The following is a 24,898-nucleotide window of genomic DNA, read 5'->3' on the forward strand; positions in this document are numbered from 1 at the left end:
GAACTTCTACTGTCCATCAGAGACAGCTGCATAAAGACAGACTGAGTTCTGCACTCATATGCGGCTTCAAGTCAGACTCGTTACAAGACGCCGAACTTCATCTGCTGCATGAAGCTCACCTGTTACTGCTTATGGTGAAACTGACTTAATCAGGTGTGCAGTGCATTGTGAGTAAAATAAGACACTAACAAAAGATAGAAAATGGCAGACCGGGCGTCCGGGTAGCGTAGCGGTCTATTCCGTTGCCTATCAACATGGGGATCGCCGGTTCGAATCCGGCTTGGTCGGGTGTCCCTACAGACACAATTGGCCGTGTCTGTGGGTGCGAAGCCAGATGTGGGTATGTGTCCTGGTCGCTGTACTAGCGCCTCAGGGGGGAGGGGGGAACTGGGGGGAATAGCGTGATCCTCCCACGTGCTACGTCCCCCTGGTGAAACTCCTCACTGTCAGGGGAAAAGAAGCGGCTGGTGACTCCACATGTATGGGAGGAGGCATGTGGTAGTCTGCAGCCCTCCCCGGATCAGCAGAGGAGGTGGAGCAGAGACCGGGACGGCTTGGAAGAGTGGGGTAATTGCCAAGTACAATTGGGGAGAAAAAGGAGGGGGGGGGAAAGAAAAGGCGGACGAAACGGCTCCGCCTAGCGGCCCCAAGCCCTGTTCAGTTATACGATGTGGAGAAAAGTCAAAAAACCCAATGATGGGAGAACAACCCTGCTTATGAAGGAGATTCATGTGAGGGAAGGTGTGAGAGGCGCGTGAGTAACCCTCATCATCGTAACACCTCAGTTTTCATGAGACTCGTTTAAGAACTGGCCTGAAATCAAATTTCTGCAACTGGTCTCTGAAGTAAAATGACTTAAGGCACTGCTTTAGTCCTATCACAGCTTTAGTTTTCTTTTAAGACGGATTTCTTTTTGTTTTGTCAAAAATCACCTTTTGTTGCTGATTGGTTTGATTGAATTGAACCCATCCTATGCTAAAAAAGGGTCAAAGGTCAAACTCAGAAACACGTAAACTTCATTACAAACCACCTTGACCCCTAAATATGAGTCTTTCTCAACCGTAAACATGATCTGCACTGACCTTTGACCCCAAATGATGACTTTTCCCCTTTCGGAAGATTCTGTTTGAAGAATGAAGAGTTTATATTCAAACACGTTTCACCTCGTGAGAAAAGGAGTGAATGATAAAGACCGAAAAAAAAAAAACCAATGAATTTGTACAGAAATGAAAGAGGAGACCAGCTGCTGCGTGACGACACTCACAGCGACCAAAACAAAAGAGACGTCACCAGCCTAATTCCACTTCCTGTCTTCCACTTCATCCACTCCTTCCTCCTCTCTGGCAGCAAGTCACTCCACCGGGCCTCCGTCCACGCTCTCCTGGGAGACCTCTGAGTCTATGGAGTAGCAGGAGCTGCCGTTGTCCTGAGCGTCTCTGTTCGCCTCCTCCGACAGTGCGGTGCCTCCTCCTCCTCCTCCCTCCGGCGCACCATCACAGAAATGGGCAGAGGCATGGAGGAACTGGCTGCAGAGGCGGTTGTAGCGGTGGAGACGCGAGGGCTTGCCGGTGTGGGAGTACATGTGCTCCTGCAGCAGGCTCTTGTGGGAGAACCGCAGGCTGCAGACAGCACAGGCGATCTTTCGCTTACGGGAATGGAGGATGGCAGCAGGGGGGAGGGAGGGGGGGCTGGCTCCTCCTTCTATTCCTCCTCGGCTCCTCCTCAGCTCGGCAGCCAGCTGGTTGGCCAGCGCCTGGCTCTGTCTGAGCGCCTCCTCCAGACAGCCGGCGTCCAACTGTTCCTGTGCCGTCCTGCGGACCTCTGGCTCCGGTCCGGCCTGCAACAGTCCCTCCATCAGTCTGCTGGGCTCCAGGGAGCAGGAGGAGGTGTGGAGGAGGAGGTGCTCGTGGAGCCCCTCAGGAGAGGAGCAGCGCTCTCCACAGCGGGGACACAGGAGGGGGTTGTCCTTAAAGAGAAGGCCCGGGCAGGGGCTTCCTCCCTGGGCAGGAGATGGTGAGCCGGTCCCTTGGCCCTCCTCCCCATCCTCCTCCTCTTCCTCTTCCACTCGCTCCTGTTTGATGCGGGAAGAGATTTCTGAGTCATCTCCTGAGGCGACAGAGGAGAGTTTGCGTAGTGCCGAGGCCTGGCGCTCGGAGGGCAACACCTCCAGACCCACGGCTAAAGAGAGTTGAGTGTGAGAGCGCCCCGCCTGGCTGGAGGAGCGGCCGTCCTCGGCGGCTCCCCGGGACACGCCGGAGCTCTTCGGGACTGCGGGTGCATCTTTCCCCGCCAGCTGGGAGGAGATCTGAATGCCGTACAGGTTGGACATGCGGAGCACATCAGCGGCAGCGTCGGCGGCGCCCTCACCAGGCTTGCGGCAGAGCTGGTAGGCATGAAGGAACTTGATGCCCTCCTGCAGACGACTCTGATCCACTGCTTGTTTGGGACAAACCCCCGTATACATGATGTGTAGGAGATAACTGAAGACGTCCGGCTGGATGTCTGTGGGCTGGATCTTTATACACTCACTGCAGACAGACAGTTAGATGGAAAGACAGGGAGAGCGACAGAGAGGCGGGAACAGAGAGAGAGACCGAGAGAAAGACAGAGAGAGAGAAAGACAGGGAGACAGAGAGAGAATATTTATTTGAGTTTACAGCAGCTCTTTATTTAACAAGAAAACAAACTTCAACAATGAACAATGGCGTCATCAGACACAGTCACTCCTTTACTTCAACATGCACGAGAACTGTCAACTTCCAGCACGGAACCAAGATCGATTCAAAGAGAGAGAGAGAGAGAGAGAGAGAGAGAGAGAGAGAGAGAGAGAGAGAGAGAGAGAGAGAGAGAGAGAGAGAGAGAGAGTCAGAGTCATACCCTGTTTCCTCCCCAGTAACACTCTCCATCACGCCCAAATCCCCCTTTCTCCCCTCTGCACCGCCTGCCTGACTATGGCCAGGTCCAGCTGCTGGCCCTTTTCCGCTGCTCTTCCCTGCTGCCGGCTTCTCCTCTACTCCTTTCCTTTCGTCTGAAGCGACACTCGGGACAGCCGAGCTGTCATCGAGGACATTCTTACTGCCCGAATCAACTCACTGTTTCCCTTCCTGATGATCTGCCTGCCCACCAGTGGCGGCTGGGGCTAAAAATGTTTTGGGGGAGCGCAGTGTACCTTGGTGCAGCATACCAATTCACTGTCAATAAAAGTGGGAGTGTCTGAGGCACAAAGAACTGCACCCCATGGAAAAGCTGAAGAAGCCAGTCAGACAGCAGCCTCAGGTCACCTGCTCGCCACAGGTTTGAGGGCTTACATAAGGTATCATTTGGCTGGCGCCCCTCACCCAGGAAGTATATGCATTCAGACAGAAATCACCCAAATACCACCTGGAACCAGTATTTAATGCTGCTGACAGGCGCTCACAGACTGAAAACACTTTTATTTCATTACTTGCATTACACAACTACATTTAACATGTTTTCATTTTCATCTCTTGATATTTGAAGAGGGCAGCGCCCTAGCGCCCTCTACTGACCAGCCGCCACTGCTGCCCACTGTGTCCCTTCCCTGCCTCGGGCTCAGTTGGCGGGGCGCCGTCCCCCAGTGGAGTAGCTCCTCATCTGGTGGAGCACCGGTGTTAGCGCGCTCCTTGGCCGCCCCTCAGCCGGCCTGTAAGGGCAAGCGTTCCGCTTTTGCCCCACAGCCCCACACTCAAAACATGTGATGCTGCCTGTGCTGGCATACATCATGTAATGTCCCTCCCCATGTTTCCCTCTAAAGGAAACCTCCAGCAACTGTGACGGACAATTCAGATGCATGAACACCTGTCTCCGGAGGGATGGCACATGTTTACCATTATCGTCCATGCAGCCCAACCCCAGAGTCCTAAACCTGCTGGCCGGCTTCCTGAAACGCTGCAGCTCCCGCTCCAACGCCTCATTGGGAATGAATGGGGGGACGACGGAGACAGTGACCCGGGTAGAAGACGGTGACCCGGGTGGAAGATGGTGACCCGGGTGGAAGATGGTGATCTGGGTGGAAGACGGTGACCCGGGTGGAAGACGGTGACCCAGGTGGAAGACAGTGACCTGGGTAAGACGGTGACCCGGGTGGAAGACGGTGACCCGGGTGGAAGATGGTGACCCGGGTGGAAGACGGTGACCCGGGTGGAAGACGGTGACCCGGGTGGAAGACGGTGACCCGGGTGGAAGACGGTGACCCAGGTGGAAGACGGTGACCTGGGTAAGACGGTGACCTGGGTGGAAGACGGTGACCTGGGTGGAAGACGGTGACCCGTGGAAGACGGTGACCCGGGTGGAAGATGGTGACCCGGGTGGAAGATGGTGATCTGGGTGGAAGACGGTGACCCAGGTGGAAGACGGTGACCTGGGTAGAAGACGGTGACCTGGGTGGAAGACGGTGACCTGGGTGGAAGATGGTGACCCGGGTGGAAGATGGTGATCTGGGTGGAAGACGGTGACCCAGGTGGAAGACGGTGACCCGGGTGGAAGACGGTGACCTGGGTGGAAGACGGTGACCTGGGTGGAAGATGGTGACCCGGGTGGAAGATGGTGATCTGGGTGGAAGACGGTGACCCAGGTGGAAGACGGTGACCCGGGTAGAAGACGGTGACCCGGGTGGAAGACGGTGACCCGGGTGGAAGATGGTTACCCGGGTGGAAGACGGTGACCCGGGTGGAAGACGGTGACCTGGGTAGAAGACGGTGACCCGGGTGGAAGATGGTGACCCGGGTGGAAGATGGTGTCCTGGGTGGAAGACTGTGACCTGGGTGGAAGATGGTTACCCGGGTGGAAGATGGTGATCTGGGTGGAAGACGGTGACCCAGGTGGAAGACGGTGACCTGGGTGGAAGACGGTGACCCAGGTGGAAGACGGTGACCTGGGTAGAAGACGGTGACCCGGGTGGAAGACGGTGACCCGGGTGGAAGATGGTTACCCGGGTGGAAGACGGTGACCCGGGTGGAAGATGGTGACCCGGGTGGAAGACGGTGACCTGGGTAGAAGACGGTGACCCGGGTGGAAGATGGTGACCCGGGTGGAAGATGGTGTCCTGGGTGGAAGACTGTGACCTGGGTGGAAGATGGTGACCCAGGTGGAAGACGGTGACCTGGGTAGAAGACGGTGACCCGGGTGGAAGACTGTGACCTGGGTGGAAGATGGTTACCCGGGTGGAAGATGGTGACCTGGGTAGAAGACGGTGACCCGGGTGGAAGACGGTGACCCGGGTGGAAGATGGTGACCCGGGTGGAAGATGGTGACCCGGGTGGAAGACGGTGACCTGGGTAGAAGACGGTGACCTGGGTGGAAGACTGTGACCTGGGTGGAAGATGGTTACCCGGGTGGAAGATGGTGACCTGGGTAAGACGGTGACCCGGGTGGAAGACGGTGACCTGGGTAAGACGGTGACCTGGGTGGAAGACGGTGACCTGGGTGGAAGACGGTGACCCGTGGAAGACGGTGACCTGGGTGGAAGATGGTTACCCGGGTGGAAGAAAGTGACCTGGGTAAGACGGTGACCTGGGTGGAAGATGGTGATCTGGGTGGAAGACGGTGACCCGGGTGGAAGACAGTGACCCAGGTGGAAGACGGTGACCCGGGTGGAAGACGGTGACCTGGGTGGAAGACGGTGACCCGGGTGGAAGACGGTGACCCGGGTGGAAGACGGTGACCCGGGTGGAAGACGGTGACCCAGGTGGAAGACGGTGACCCGGGTGGAAGATGGTTACCCGGGTGGAAGATGGTTACCCGGGTGGAAGACAGTGACCTGGATGGAAGACGGTGACCCGGGTGGAAGACGGTGACCTGGGTGGAAGATGGTTACCCGGGTGGAAGACAGTGACCTGGGTGGAAGACAGTGACCCGGGTGGAAGACGGTGACCCGGGTGGAAGACGGTGACCCGGGTGGAAGACGGTGACCCGGGTGGAAGGCGCGGCGAGTGGGAAAATCTGCAGATACATGCCATTCAGAGAGACGCCACTCGCTATTAGCTAAGCCCCACATGATATTCTTTCAGGAAAACAACCACACCTGTGTTCCTCCTGGAGGCATAGGACAGGCTGGCGTGTCCCACACGGTCTCCCACAGCCAGGAGAACCACCTGTATCGGGACAGATGGATCAGGCTGAACCCGCACTCCGTGTCTGATAGTGAGAGATGGCGTCTTCCTCACACCGAGGAACGAAAAAAAAACCTAAGACGAACAAACAGACAGACCACAGCAAATGTAGCACACGACCGCTATCCACCTCAGTCTGAACACATCAGCCCTGAAGACACCAAGACCACTACTACTATAAAGACAACAAGACCACTACTACTATAAAGACAACAAGACCACTACTACTATAAAGACAACAAGACCACTACTACTATAAAGACAACAAGACCACTACTACTACAAAGACAAGACCACTACTACTATAAAGACAACAAGACCACTACTACTATAAAGACAAGACCACTACTACTATAAAGACAAGACCACTACTACTATAAAGACAACAAGACCGCTACTACTATAAAGACAAGACCACTACTACTATAAAGACAACAAGACCACTACTACTATAAAGACAGCAAGACCACTACTACTATAAAGACAACAAGACCACTACTACTATAAAGACAACAAGACCACTACTACTATAAAGACAACAAGACCACCACTACTATAAAGACAACAAGACCACTACTACTATAAAGACAACAAGACCACTACTACTATAAAGACAACAAGACCACCACTACTATAAAGACAACAAGACCACTACTACTATAAAGACACCAAGACCACTACTACTATAAAGACAACAAGACCACTACTACTATAAAGACAACAAGACCACTACTACTATAAAGACAACAAGACCACTACTACTATAAAGACAACAAGACCACTACTACTACAAAGACAAGACCACTACTACTATAAAGACAACAAGACCACTACTACTATAAAGACAAGACCACTACTACTATAAAGACAAGACCACTACTACTATAAAGACAACAAGACCGCTACTACTATAAAGACAAGACCACTACTACTATAAAGACAACAAGACCACTACTACTATAAAGACAGCAAGACCACTACTACTATAAAGACAACAAGACCACTACTACTATAAAGACAACAAGACCACTACTACTATAAAGACAACAAGACCACTACTACTATAAAGACAACAAGACCACTACTACTATAAAGACAAGACCACTACTACTATAAAGACAACAAGACCACTACTACTATAAAGACAAGACCACTACTACTATAAAGACAACAAGACCACTACTACTATAAAGACAAGACCACTACTACTATAAAGACAAGACCACTCCTACTATAAAGACAACAAGACCACTACTACTATAAAGACAAGACCACTACTACTATAAAGACAAGGCCACTACTACTATAAAGACAACACCACTACTACTATAAAGACAAGGCCACTACTACTATTAAGACGACAAGACCACTACTACTATAAAGACGACAAGACCACTACTACTATAAAGACGACAAGACCACTACTACTATAAAGACAAGGCCACTACTACTATAAAGACAAGACCACTACTACTATAAAGACAACACCACTACTACTATAAAGACAAGACCACTACTACTATAAAGACAACAAGATCACTACTACTATAAAGACAAGACCACTACTACTATAAAGACAAGGCCACTACTACTATAAAGACGACAAGACCACTACTACTATAAAGACAAGACCACTACTACTATAAAGACAACACGACCACTACTACTATAAAGACAAGACCACTACTACTTTAAAGACAACAAGACCACTACTACTATAAAGACAACAAGACCACTACTACTATAAAGACAAGACCACTACTACTATAAAGACAACAAGACCACTACTACTATAAAGACAAGACCACTACTACTATAAAGACAAGACCACTACTACTATAAAGACAACAAGACCGCTACTACTATAAAGACAAGACCACTACTACTATAAAGACAACAAGACCACTACTACTATAAAGACAGCAAGACCACTACTACTATAAAGACAACAAGACCACTACTACTATAAAGACAACAAGACCACTACTACTATAAAGACAACAAGACCACCACTACTATAAAGACAACAAGACCACTACTACTATAAAGACAACAAGACCACTACTACTATAAAGACAACAAGACCACTACTACTATAAAGACAAGACCACTACTACTATAAAGACAAGACCACTACTACTATAAAGACAAGACCACTACTACTATAAAGACAAGACCACTACTACTATAAAGACAAGACCACTACTACTATAAAGACAACAAGACAACTACTACTATAAAGACAAGACCACTACTACTATAAAGACAAGACAACTACTACTATAAAGACAAGACCACTACTACTATAAAGACAACAAGACCACTACTACTATAAAGACAACAAGACCACTACTACTATAAAGACAACAAGACCACTACTACTATAAAGACAACACCACTACTACTATAAAGACAAGACCACTACTACTATAAAGACAACAAGACCACTACTACTATAAAGACAAGACCACTACTACTATAAAGACAACAAGACCACTACTACTATAAAGACAAGACCACTACTACTATGAAGACAAGACCACTACTACTATAAAGACAAGACCACTACTACTATAAAGACAAGAAGACCACTACTACTATAAAGACAAGACCACTACTACTATAAAGACAAGACCACTACTACTATAAAGACAACAAGACCACTACTACTATAAAGACAACACCACTACTACTATAAAGACAACAAGACCACTACTACTATAAAGACAAGACAGCTACTACTATAAAGACAACAAGACAACTACTACTATAAAGACAAGACCACTACTACTATAAAGACAAGACCACTACTACTATAAAGACAAGAAGACCACTACTACTATAAAGACAAGACCACTACTACTATAAAGACAATGCCACTACTACTATAAAGACAACAAGACCACTACTACTATAAAGACAAGACCACTACTACTATAAAGACAAGACCACTACTACTAAAAAGACAACAAGACCACTACTACTATAAAGACAACAAGACCACTACTACTATAAAGACAAGACCACTACTACTATAAAGACAAGACCACTACTACTATAAAGACAACAAGACCACTACTACTATAAAGACAACAAGACCACTACTACTATAAAGACAACAAGACCACTACTACTATAAAGACAACAAGACCACTACTACTATAAAGACAACAAGACCACCACTACTATAAAGACAACAAGACCACTACTACTATAAAGACAACAAGACCACTACTACTATAAAGACAACAAGACCACTACTACTATAAAGACAAGACCACTACTACTATAAAGACAACAAGACAACTACTACTATAAAGACAAGACCACTACTACTATAAAGACAAGACCACTACTACTATAAAGACAAGACCACTACTACTATAAAGACAACAAGACAACTACTACTATAAAGACAAGACCACTACTACTATAAAGACAAGACAACTACTACTATAAAGACAAGACCACTACTACTATAAAGACAACAAGACCACTACTACTATAAAGACAACAAGACCACTACTACTATAAAGACAACAAGACCACTACTACTATAAAGACAACACCACTACTACTATAAAGACAAGACCACTACTACTATAAAGACAACAAGACCACTACTACTATAAAGACAAGACCACTACTACTATAAAGACAACAAGACCACTACTACTATAAAGACAAGACCACTACTACTATGAAGACAAGACCACTACTACTATAAAGACAAGACCACTACTACTATAAAGACAAGAAGACCACTACTACTATAAAGACAAGACCACTACTACTATAAAGACAAGACCACTACTACTATAAAGACAACAAGACCACTACTACTATAAAGACAACACCACTACTACTATAAAGACAACAAGACCACTACTACTATAAAGACAAGACAGCTACTACTATAAAGACAACAAGACAACTACTACTATAAAGACAAGACCACTACTACTATAAAGACAAGACCACTACTACTATAAAGACAACAAGACCACTACTACTATAAAGACAACACCACTACTACTATAAAGACAACAAGACCACTACTACTATAAAGACAAGACAGCTACTACTATAAAGACAACAAGACAACTACTACTATAAAGACAAGACCACTACTACTATAAAGACAAGACCACTACTACTATAAAGACAAGAAGACCACTACTACTATAAAGACAAGACCACTACTACTATAAAGACAATGCCACTACTACTATAAAGACAACAAGACCACTACTACTATAAAGACAAGACCACTACTACTATAAAGACAAGACCACTACTACTAAAAAGACAACAAGACCACTACTACTATAAAGACAACAAGACCACTACTACTATAAAGACAAGACCACTACTACTATAAAGACAAGACCACTACTACTATAAAGACAACAAGACCACTACTACTATAAAGACAAGACCACTACTACTATAAAGACAAGGCCACTACTACTATAAAGACGACAAGACCACTACTACTATAAAGACAAGACCACTACTACTATAAAGACAACACGACCACTACTACTATAAAGACAAGACCACTACTACTTTAAAGACAACAAGACCACTACTACTATAAAGACAAGACCACTACTACTATAAAGACAACAAGACCACTACTACTATAAAGACAAGACCACTACTACTATAAAGACAAGACCACTACTACTATAAAGACAACAAGACCACTACTACTATAAAGACAACAAGACAACTACTACTATAAAGACAATAAGACCACTACTACTATAAAGACAATGCGACTACTACTATAAAGACAAGACCACTACTACTATAAAGACAAGACCACTACTACTATAAAGACATCAAGACCACTACTACTATAAAGACAACAAGACAACTATTACTATAAAGACAACAAGACCACTACTACTATAAAGACAACAAGACCACTACTACTATAAAGACAACAAGACCACTACTACTATAAAGACAAGACCACTACTACTATAAAGACAATGCCACTACTACTATAAAGACAACAAGACCACTACTACTATAAAGACAAGACCACTACTACTATAAAGACAAGACCACTACTACTATAAAGACAACAATACCACTACTACTATAAAGACAAGACCACTACTACTATAAAGACAACAAGACCACTACTACTATAAAGACAAGACCACTACTACTATAAAGACAAGACCACTACTACTATAAAGAGAAGACCACTACTACTATAAAGACAAGGCCACTACTACTATAAAGACGACAAGACCACTACTACTATAAAGACAACAAGACCACTACTACTATAAAGACAAGGCCACTACTACTATAAAGACAAGACCACTACTACTATAAAGACAACACCACTACTACTATAAAGACAACACCACTACTACTATAAAGACAACACCACTACTACTATAAAGACAACAAGACCACTACTACTATAAAGACAAGACCACTACCACTATAAAGACAAGACCACTACTACTACTATAAGGACAAGACCACTAACACTATAAAGACAAGACCACTACGACTATAAAGACAACAAGACCACTACTACTATAAAGACAAGACCACTACTACTATAAAGACAACAAGACCACTACTACTATAAAGACAAGACCACTACTACTATAAAGACAACAAGACCACTACTACTATAAAGACAAGACCACTACTACTATAAAGACAAGACCACTACTACTATAAAGACAACAAGACCACTACTACTATAAAGACAAGACCACTACTACTATAAAGACAAGGCCACTACTACTATAAAGACAAACAAGACCACTACTACTATAAAGACAAGACCACTACTACTTAAAGACAACAAGGCCACTACTACTATAAAGACAAGACCACTACTACTATAAAGACAACAAGACCACTACTACTATAAAGACAAGACCACTACTACTATAAAGACAACAAGACCACTACTACTATAAAGACAACAAGACCACTACTACTATAAAGACAAGACCACTACTACTATAAAGACAAGGCCACTACTACTATAAAGACAACAAGACCACTACTACTATAAAGACAACACCACTACTACTATAAAGACAAGGCCACTACTACTATTAAGACGACAAGACCACTACTACTATAAAGACGACAAGACCAATACTACTATAAAGACGACAAGACCACTACTACTATAAAGACAAGGCCACTACTACTATAAAGACAAGACCACTACTACTATAAAGACAACACCACTACTACTATAAAGACAAGACCACTACTACTATAAAGACAAGGCCACTACTACTATAAAGACAACAAGACCACTACTACTATAAAGACAAGACCACTACTACTATAAAGACAAGACCACTACTACTATAAAGACAACAAGACCACTACTACTATAAAGACAACAAGACCACTACTACTATAAAGACAACAAGACCACTACTACTATAAAGACAAGACCACTACTACTATAAAGACAACACCACTACTACTATAAAGACAACAAGACCACTACTACTATAAAGACAAGACCGCTACTACTATAAAGACAAGGCCACTACTACTATAAAGACGACAAGACCACTACTACTATAAAGACAAGCCCACTACTACTATAAAGACAACACGACCACTACTACTATAAAGACAAGACCACTACTTCTATAAACACAACAAGACCACTACTACTATAACGACAACAAGACCACTACTACTATAAAGACAAGACCACTACTACTATAAAGACAACAAGACCACTACTACTATAAAGACAAGACCACTACTACTATAAAGACAACAAGACCACTACTACTATAAAGACAAGACCACTACTACTATAAAGACAAGGCCACTACTACTATAAAGACAACAAGACCACTACTACTATAAAGACAACAAGAACACTACTACTATAAAGACAAGACCACTACTACTATAAAGACAAGACCACTACTACTATAAAGACGACAAGACCACTACTACTATAAAGACAAGACCACTACTACTATGAAGACGACAAGACCACTACTACTATAAAGACAACAAGACCACTACTACTATAAAGACAAGACCACTACTACTATAAAGACAAGACCACTACTACTATAAAGACAACAAGACCACTACTACTATAAAGACAAGACCACTACTACTATAAAGACAACAAGACCACTACTACTATAAAGACAAGGCCACTACCACTATAAAGACAACAAGACCACTACTACCATAAAGACAACAAGACCACTACTACTATAAAGACAAGGCCACTACTACTATAAAGACGACAAGACCACTACTACTATAAAGACAAGACCACTGCTACTATAAAGGCAAGGCCACTACGACTATAAAGACAAGACCACTACTACTATAAAGACAAGACCACTACTACTATAAAGACAAGACCACTACTACTATAAAGAGGAGACCAATACTACTATTAAGACAAGGCCACTACTACTATAAAGACAACACCACTACTACTATAAAGACAAGACCACTACTACTATAAAGACGACAAGACCACTACTACTATAAAGACGACAAGACCACTACTACTATAAAGACAAGACCACTACTACTATGAAGACGACAAGACCACTACTACTATAAAGACAACAAGACCACTACTACTATAAAGACAACACCACTACTACTATAAAGACAAGACCACTACTACTATAAAGACAAAGCCACTACTACTATAAAGACAACAAGACCACTACTACTATAAAGACAAGACCACTACTACTATAAGGACAAGACCACTACTACTATAAAGACAACAAGACCACTACTACTATAAAGACAAGACCACTACTACTATAAAGACAACAAGACCACTACTACTATAAAGACAAGGCCACTACCACTATAAAGACAACAAGACCACTACTACTATAAAGACAACAAGACCACTACTACTATAAAGACAAGGCATCTACTACTATAAAGACGACAACACCACTACTACTATAAAGACAAGACCACTACTACTATAAAGACAACAAGACCACTACTACTATAAAGACAAGGCCACTACTACTATAAAGACGACAAGACCACTACTACTATAAAGACGAGACCACTGCTACTATAAAGGCAAGGCCACTACGACTATAAAGACAAGACCACTACTACTATAAAGACAAGACCACTACTACTATAAAGACAAGACCACTACTACTATAAAGAGGAGACCAATACTACTATTAAGACAAGGCCACTACTACTATAAAGACAACACCACTACTACTATAAAGACAAGACCACTACTACTATAAAGACGACAAGACCACTACTACTATAAAGACGACAAGACCACTACTACTATAAAGACAAGACCACTACTACTATGAAGACGACAAGACCACTACTACTATAAAGACAACAAGACCACTACTACTATAAAGACAACACCACTACTACTATAAAGACAAGACCACTACTACTATAAAGACAAAGCCACTACTACTATAAAGACAACACCACTACTACTATAAAGACAAGCCCACTACTACTATAAAGACAAGACCACTGCTACTATAAAGACAACAAGACCACTACTACTATAAAGACAAGACCACTACTACTATAAAGACAAGGCCACTACTACTATAAAGACAACACGACCACTACTACTATAAAGACAAGACCACTACTACTATAAAGACAACAAGACCACTACTACTATAAAGACAAGACCACTACTACTATAAAGACAACAAGACCACTACTACTATAAAGACAACAAGACCACTACTACATAAAGACAAGACCACTACTACTATAAAGACAACAAGATCACTACTACTATAAAGACAAGACCACTACTACTATAAAGACAAGGCCACTACTACTATAAAGACGACAAGACCACTACTACTATAAAGACAAGACCACTACTACTATAAAGACAACACGACCACTACTACTATAAAGACAAGACCACTACTACTTTAAAGACAACAAGACCACTACTACTATAAAGACAAAACCACTACTACTATAAAGACAACAAGACCACTACTACTATAAAGAGAAGACCACTACTACTATAAAGACAACAAGACCACTACTACTATAAAGACAACAAGACCACTACTACTATAAAGACAAGACCACTACTACTACAAAGACAACAAGACCACTACTACTATAAAGACAACAAGACCACTACTACTATAAAGACAACAAAACAACTACTACTATAAAGACAGCAAGACCACTACTACTATAAAGACAAGTCAACTACTACTATAAAGACAAAACGACAACTACTACTATAAAGACAAGACCACTACTACTATAAAGACAAGACCACTACTACTATAAGGACAACAAGACCACTACTACTATAAAGACAACAAGACCACTACTACTATAAAGACAAGACCACTACTACTATAAAGACAAGACCACTACTACTATAAAGACGACAAAACAACTACTACTATAAAGACAGCAAGACCACTACTACTATAAAGACAAAAAGACAACTACTACTATAAAGACAAGACCACTACTACTATAAAGACAAGACCACTACTACTATAAAGACAACAAGACCACTACTACTATAAAGACAACAAGACAACTACTACTATAAAGACAACAAGACCACTACTATTATAAAGACAATGCCACTACTACTATAAAGACAAGACCACTACTACTATAAAGACAAGACCACTACTACTATAAAGACAACAAGACCACTACTACTATAAAGACAACAAGACAACTACTACTATAAAGACAACAAGACCACTACTACTATAAAGACAACAAGACCACTACTACTATAAAGACAACAAGACCACTACTACTATAAAGACAAGACCACTACTACTATAAAGACAATGCCACTACTACTATAAAGACAATGCCACTACTACTATAAAGACAACAAGACCACTACTACTATAAAGACAAGACCACTACTACTATAAAGACAAGACCACTACTACTATAAAGACAACAAGACCACTACTACTATAAAGACAAGACTACTACTATAAAGACAACAAGACCACTACTACTATAAAGACAAGACCACTACTACTACAAAGACAAGACCACTACTACTATAAAGACAAGACCACTACTACTATAAAGAGAAGACCACTACTACTATAAAGACAAGACCACTACTACTATAAAGATGACAAGACCACTACTACTATAAAGACAACAAGACCACTACTACTATAAAGACAAGGCCACTACTATTATAAAGACAAGACCACTACTACTATAAAGACAAGACCACTACTACTATAAAGACAACACCACTACTACTATAAAGACAACACCACTACTACTATAAAGACAACAAGACCACTACTACTATAAAGACAAGACCACTACTACTATAAAGACAAGACCACTACTACTATAAGGACAAGACCACTAATACTATAAAGACAAGACTACTACGACTATAAAGACAACAAGACCACTACTACTATAAAGACAAGACCACTACTACTATAAAGACAACAAGACCACTACTACTATAAAGACAACAAGACCACTACTACTATAAAGACAAGACCACTACTACTATAAAGACAAGACCACTACTACTATAAAGACAACAAGACCACTACTACTATAAAGACAAGACCACTACTACTATAAAGACAAGGCCACTACTACTATAAAGACAAAACCACTACTACTATAAAGACAACAAAACAACTACTACTATAAAGACAGCAAGACCACTACTACTATAAAGACAAGACCACTACTACTATAAAGACAAAACCACTACTACTATAAAGACAACAAGACCACTACTACTATAAAGAGAAGACCACTACTACTATAAAGACAACAAGACCACTACTACTATAAAGACAACAAGACCACTACTACTATAAAGACAAGACCACTACTACTACAAAGACAACAAGACCACTACTACTATAAAGACAACAAGACCACTACTACTATAAAGACAACAAAACAACTACTACTATAAAGACAGCAAGACCACTACTACTATAAAGACAAGTCAACTACTACTATAAAGACAAAACGACAACTACTACTATAAAGACAAGACCACTACTACTATAAAGACAAGACCACTACTACTATAAGGACAACAAGACCACTACTACTATAAAGACAACAAGACCACTACTACTATAAAGACAAGACCACTACTACTATAAAGACAAGACCACTACTACTATAAAGACGACAAAACAACTACTACTATAAAGACAGCAAGACCACTACTACTATAAAGACAAAAAGACAACTACTACTATAAAGACAAGACCACTACTACTATAAAGACAAGACCACTACTACTATAAAGACAACAAGACCACTACTACTATAAAGACAAGACCACTACTACTACAAAGACAAGACCACTACTACTATAAAGACAAGACCACTACTACTATAAAGAGAAGACCACTACTACTATAAAGACAAGACCACTACTACTATAAAGATGACAAGACCACTACTACTATAAAGACAACAAGACCACTACTACTATAAAGACAAGGCCACTACTATTATAAAGACAAGACCACTACTACTATAAAGACAAGACCACTACTACTATAAAGACAACACCACTACTACTATAAAGACAACACCACTACTACTATAAAGACAACAAGACCACTACTACTATAAAGACAAGACCACTACTACTATAAAGACAAGACCACTACTACTATAAGGACAAGACCACTAATACTATAAAGACAAGACTACTACGACTATAAAGACAACAAGACCACTACTACTATAAAGACAAGACCACTACTACTATAAAGACAACAAGACCACTACTACTATAAAGACAACAAGACCACTACTACTATAAAGACAAGACCACTACTACTATAAAGACAAGACCACTACTACTATAAAGACAACAAGACCACTACTACTATAAAGACAAGACCACTACTACTATAAAGACAACAAGATCACTACTACTATAAAGACAAGACCACTACTACTATAAAGACAAGGCCACTACTACTATAAAGACGACAAGACCACTACTACTATAAAGACAAGACCACTACTACTATAAAGACAACACGACCACTACTACTATAAAGACAAGACCACTACTACTTTAAAGACAACAAGACCACTACTACTATAAAGACAACAAGACCACTACTACTATAAAGACAAGACCACTACTACTATAAAGACAAGACCACTACTACTATAAAGACAACAAGAGCACTACTACTATAAAGACAACACGACCACTACTACTATAAAGACAACAAGACCACTACTACTATAAAGACAAGACCACTACTACTATAAAGACAACAAGACCACTACTACTATAAAGATAACAAGACCACTACTACTATAAAGACAAGACCACTACTACTATAAAGACAAGACCACTACTACTATAAAGACAAAACCACTACTACTATAAAGAGAAGACCACTACTACTATAAAGACAAGGCCACTACTACTATAAAGACAACACCGCTACTACTATAAAGACAAATAGGACCACTTCTACTATAAAGACAAGACCACTACGACTATAAAGACAAGACCACTACGACTATAAAGACAAGACAACTACTACTATAAAGACAAGACCACTACTACTATAAAGACAACAAGACCACTACTACTATAAAGAAAAGACCACTACTACTATAAAGACAACAAGACAACAAATACTATAAAAACAAGACCACTACTACTATAAAGACAACAAGACCACTACGACTATAAAGACAAGACCACTACGACTATAAAGACAACAAGACCACTACGACTATAAAGACAACAAGACCACTACTACTATAAAGACAACAAGACCACTACTACTATAAAGACAAGACCACTACTACTATAAAGACAACAAGACCACTACTACTATAAAGACAAGACCACTACTACTATAAAGACAACAAGACCACTACTACTATAAAGACAAGACCACTACTACTATAAAGACAAGACCACTCCTACTATAAAGACAACAAGACCACTACTACTATAAAGACAAGACCACTACTACTATAAAGACAAGGCCACTACTACTATAAAGACAACACCACTACTACTATAAAGACAAGGCCACTACTACTATTAAGACGACAAGACCACTACTACTATAAAGACGACAAGACCACTACTACTATAAAGACGACAAGACCACTACTACTATAAAGACAAGGCCACTACTACTATAAAGACAAGACCACTACTACTATAAAGACAACACCACTACTACTATAAAGACAACACCACTACTACTATAAAGACAAGACCACTACTACTATAAAGACAACAAGATCACTACTACTATAAAGACAAGACCACTACTACTATAAAGACAAGGCCACTACTACTATAAAGACGACAAGACCACTACTACTATAAAGACAAGACCACTACTACTATAAAGACAACACGACCACTACTACTATAAAGACAAGACCACTACTACTTTAAAGACAACAAGACCACTACTACTATAAAGACAACAAGACCACTACTACTATAAAGACAAGACCACTACTACTATAAAGACAAGACCACTACTACTATAAAGACAACAAGAGCACTACTACTATAAAGACAACACGACCACTACTACTATAAAGACAACAAGACCACTACTACTATAAAGACAAGACCACTACTACTATAAAGACAACAAGACCACTACTACTATAAAGATAACAAGACCACTACTACTATAAAGACAAGACCACTACTACTATAAAGACAAGACCGCTACTACTATAAAGACAACAAGACCACTACTACTATAAAGACAAGACCACTACTACTATAAAGACAAGACCACTACTACTATAAAGACAAAACCACTACTACTATAAAGAGAAGACCACTACTACTATAAAGACAAGGCCACTACTACTATAAAGACAACACCGCTACTACTATAAAGACAAATAGGACCACTTCTACTATAAAGACAAGACCACTACGACTATAAAGACAAGACCACTACGACTATAAAGACAAGACAACTACTACTATAAAGACAAGACCACTACTACTATAAAGACAACAAGACCACTACTACTATAAAGAAAAGACCACTACTACTATAAAGACAACAAGACAACAAATACTATAAAAACAAGACCACTACTACTATAAAGACAACAAGACCACTACGACTATAAAGACAAGACCACTACGACTATAAAGACAACAAGACCACTACGACTATAAAGACAACAAGACCACTACTACTATAAAGACAACAAGACCACTACTACTATAAAGACAAGACCACTACTACTATAAAGACAACAAGACCACTACTACTATAAAGACAACAAGACCACTACGACTATAAAGACAACAAGACCACTACTACTATAAAGACAACAAGACCACTACTACTATAAAGACAAGACCACTACTACTATAAAGACAAGACCACTACTACTATAAAGACAACAAGACCAGTATGAGTATGAAGACAAGACCACTACTACTATAAAGACAACAAGACCACTACTACTATAAAGACAAGACCACTACGACTATAAAGATAACAAGACCACTACGACTATAAAGACAACAAGACCACTACTACTATAAAGACAACAAGACCACTACTACTATAAAGACAAGACCACTACTACTATAAAGACAAGACCACTACTACTATAACGACATCAAGACCACTACTACTATAAAGACAAGACCACTACTACTATAAAGACAACAAGACCACTACTACTATAAAGACAACAAGACCACTACTACTATAAAGACAACAAGACCACTACTACTATAAAGACAAGACCACTACTACTATAAAGACAAGACCACTACTACTATAAAGACAACAAGACCACTATGAGTATGAAGACAAGACCACTACTACTATAAAGACAACAAGACCACTATGACTATGAAGACAAGACCACTACGACTATAACGTGGCTAAACAAATAAAACTTACTTACAGCAGGTCACTCTCTCCAAACACACTCACTCACACACCAACTCCCAGCATGCACCGGGAGAGAGGGGGGAGGGGGGATATTTTTGAAAAATCTGTTTATTCATTTTCCATGTTTACAGTATAACAAGAGAGACAAACGTAACAACTCACACCCAGTGCCACAATAAGATACACATCTTACATGTATCATTCACTGTACACACACTCCTCTACACCCTCCCACATACACCTGCATTCATTGACGAAACAGTATCATAGTCTGCAGAGCTTTTGGAACCCAGCCACTGAGGACGCACAAGCCAGTGCATCCTTAGTGCCGGTCCCAAGCCCGGACAAATGGGGAGGGTTGCGTCAGGAAGGGCATCCGGCGTAAAATCTTTGCCAAATCAAATATGTGGATCATAAATCAGATTTCCATACAGGATCGGGCGAGGCCCGGGTTACCAACGACCGCCACCGGTACTGTTAACCAGCAGGGTGCCTGAGGAAACTATGCTACTGTTGGGCGAAGGAGAAGGAGGGGGGGAAGGCATGTCCAGAGGCAGCTAGAGAGGAGGAAGGGTTGGCGTGTGGAGGTGAGAGTCAGAACTTTGAATGTTGGCACTATGACTGGTAAAGGGAGAGAGCTGGCTGACATGATGGAAAGAAGAAAGGTAGGCATACTGTGTGTCCAAGAGACCAGGTGGAAGGGGAGTAAGGCCAGGAGTATCGGAGGTGGGTTCAAACTCTTCTACCATGGTGTGAAGGGGAGGAGTAATGGGGTAGGGGTAATTCTGAAGGAAGAGTATGTCAAGAGTGTGCTGGAGGTGAAGAGAGTGTCAGACAGAGTGATAAGTATGAAGCTGGAAATTGAAGGTTTATTGCTGAATGTTATCAGTGCATATGCCCCGCAAGTTGGGTGTGAGATGGAAGAGAAAGAAGAATTCTGGAGTGAGTTGGACGACATGGTGGAGAGGGTACCCAAGGAGGAGAGAGTGGTGATTGGAGTGGACTTCAGTGGACATGTTGGTGAAGGGAACAGCGGTGATGAGGAGGTGGTGGGAAGGTATGGAGTCAAGAAGAGGAATGTGGAAGGACAGATGGTGGTCGATTTTGCGAAAAGGATGGAAATGGCTGTGGTGAATACATATTTCAAGAAGAGGGAGGAACACAGGGTGACGTACAAGAGTGGAGGAAAGTGCACACAGGTGGACTATATCTTATGTAGAAGGCGCCATCTAAAAGGGATTGGAGACTGCAAGGTGGTGACAGGGGAGAACGTAGCTAGGCAGCATCGGATGGCGGTCTGTAGGATGACTTTGGAGACCAAGAAGAGGAAGCGAGTGAAGACACAGCCGAAGATCAAATGGTGGGAGTTGAAGAAGGAAGACTGTTGTTTGGAGTTCAGGCAGGAGTTAAGACAGGCACTGGGTGGTAGTGAAGAGTTGCCAGATGGCTGGACAACCACTGCAGAAATAGTGAGGGAGACAGCTAGGAAGGTACTTGGTGTGTCATCAAGACAGAGGAAGGAAGACAAGGAGACTTGGTGGTGGAATGAGGAAGTACAGCAAAGTATACAGAGGAAGAGGTTGGCAAAGAAGAAGTGGGATAGTCAAGAGAGATGAAGAACGTAGACAGGAGTACAAGGAGATGCAGCGTAAAGTGAAGAGAGAGGTGGCGAAGGCAAAGGAAAGGGTGTATGGTGAGTTGTATGACAGGTTAGACACTAAGGAAGGAGAAAAGGACTTGTACTGATTGGCTAGACAGAGGGAGCGAGCTGCGAAGGATGTGCAGCAAGTTAGGGTGATCAAGGATAGAGATGGAAATGTGCTGACAAGCGAGGAGAGTGTGCTGAGAAGGTGGAAGGAGTATTTGAGGTGCTGATGAATGAAGAAGATGAGAGAGAGAGAAGGTTGGATGATGTGGGGATAGTGAATCAGGAAGTTCAGTGGATTAGTAATGAAGAAGTGAGGGCAGCTATGAAGAGGATGAAGAGTGGAAAGGCAGTTGGTCCTGATGACATACCTGTGGAGGCATGGAGATGTTTAGGAGAGATGGCAGTGGAGTTTTTAACTAGATTGTTTAACACAATCCTGGAAAGTGAGAGGATGCCTGAGGAGTGGAGAAGAAGCATACTGGTACCGATTTTCAAGAACAAGGGCGATGTGCAGAACTGCAGCAACTACAGAGGTATAAAGTTGATCAGCCACAGCATGAAGATTTGGGAAAGAGTAATAGAAGCTAGGTTAAGAGGAGAGGTGATGATCAGCAGCAGCAGTATGGTTTCATGCCATGAAAGAGCACCACAGATGTGATGTCTGCTTTGAGAATGTTGATGGAGAAGTATAGAGGAGGCCAGAAGGAGTTACATTGTGTCTTTTTGGATTTAGAGAAAGCATATGACAGGGTGCAGAGAGAGGAGGTATGGTATTGTATGAGGAAGTCGGGAGTTGCAGAGAAGTATGTAGGAGCGGTGCAGGATATGTATGAGGGAAGTGCAATGGTGGTGAGGTGTGCGGTTGGAATGACAGATGGGTTCAAGGTGGAGGTGGGATTACATCAAGGATCGGCTCTGAGCCCTTTCTTGTTTGCAGTGGTGATGGACAGGTTGACGGACAAGATCAGGCAGGAGTCTCCATGGACGATGATGTTCGCAGAGGACATTGTGATCTGTAGTGAGAGCAGGGTGTAGGTTGAGGAGAGCCTGGAGAGGTGGAGGTATGCACTGGAGAGAAGAGGAATGAAAGTCAGTAGGAGCAAGACAGAATACCTATGCGTGAATGAGAGGGAGGACAGTGGAATGGTGAGGATGCAAGGAGTGGAGGTGACGATGGCATATGAGTTTAAATACTTGGGGTCAACTGTCCAAAGTAACGGGGAGTGCAGAAGAGAGGTGAAGAAGAGAGTGCAGGCAGGGTGGAGTGGGTGGAGAAGAGTGTCAGGAGTGATGTGTGACAGAAGGGTACCAGCAAGAGTTAAAGGGAAGATTTACAAGATGGTGGTGAGACCAGCTATGTTATATGGTTTGGAGACAGTGGCACTGATGAAAAGACAGGAGGTGGAGCTGGAGGTGGCAGAGATGAAGATGATAAGATTTTCACTGAGAGTGATGAAGAAGGACAGGATTAGGAACAAGTATATTAGAGGGACCGCTCAGGTTGGACGGTTTGGAGACAAAGCAAGAGAGACAAGATGGAGATGGTTTGGACATGTGTGGAGGAGAGATGCTGGGTATACTGGGAGAAGGATGCTGAATATGGAGCTGTCAGGGAAGAGGAGAAGAGGAAGCCCAAAGAGGAGGTTTATGGATGCAATGAGGGAGGACATGCAGGTGGCTGGTGTGACAAAGGAAGATGCAGAAGACAGGAAGAGATGGAAACGGATGATCCGCTGTGGCGCCCCCTAACGGGAGCAGCCGAAAGTAGTAGTAGTAGTCTGCAGACCTTTTGGACTGCCAGGCAGGACTGTCACGCCATGCTTGGGGTTTTCTCTTCCTTGAGAATGTGCGCACCTGCTCATGACAATGACGTGCTGGAATTGGATCAGGGTGATCATCCGCCGGTCCTTTTGCTCCAACAAAATGCTTGGTACAGATGAACGTCATTTTATGGATGTACTGATGTGTCGTAGGTTAGTTTACATTATTACGACAGTGACCCCCACCATAAACTGATTTACAGCAGTGCCTAGCGGAGCAGGAATAAAGTGTGTTAAAGGGCTCTTCTGCATTGAATCATTTATGGTTATTTTAGCCAACCAGTACATGGTACCAGGAGTAAACTGTCTCAGCGACGGCAACAACAACGATGG

At 42.7% G+C, this 24,898-nt stretch overlaps 1 protein-coding gene across 1 annotated transcript in view; it reads right to left on the minus strand.

The window, feature by feature from the left end:
- Positions 1-1,295: 1,295 nt before the first annotated feature.
- zbtb25 (zinc finger and BTB domain containing 25) overlaps positions 1,296-24,898 on the minus strand; it is a 31,949-nt gene continuing 8,346 nt past the window's right edge. The window contains exon 2 of the mRNA XM_056295102.1: positions 1,296-2,528. Coding sequence (XP_056151077.1) covers positions 1,352-2,528 — 1,177 coding nt within the window. The 3' untranslated portion in view covers positions 1,296-1,351. The remainder of the gene's footprint in view (positions 2,529-24,898) is intronic.

Source organism: Lampris incognitus, chromosome 15 (genome assembly GCF_029633865.1).
Source record: "Lampris incognitus isolate fLamInc1 chromosome 15, fLamInc1.hap2, whole genome shotgun sequence".
In the NCBI taxonomy this organism is placed as follows: Eukaryota; Metazoa; Chordata; class Actinopteri; order Lampriformes; family Lampridae; genus Lampris; species Lampris incognitus.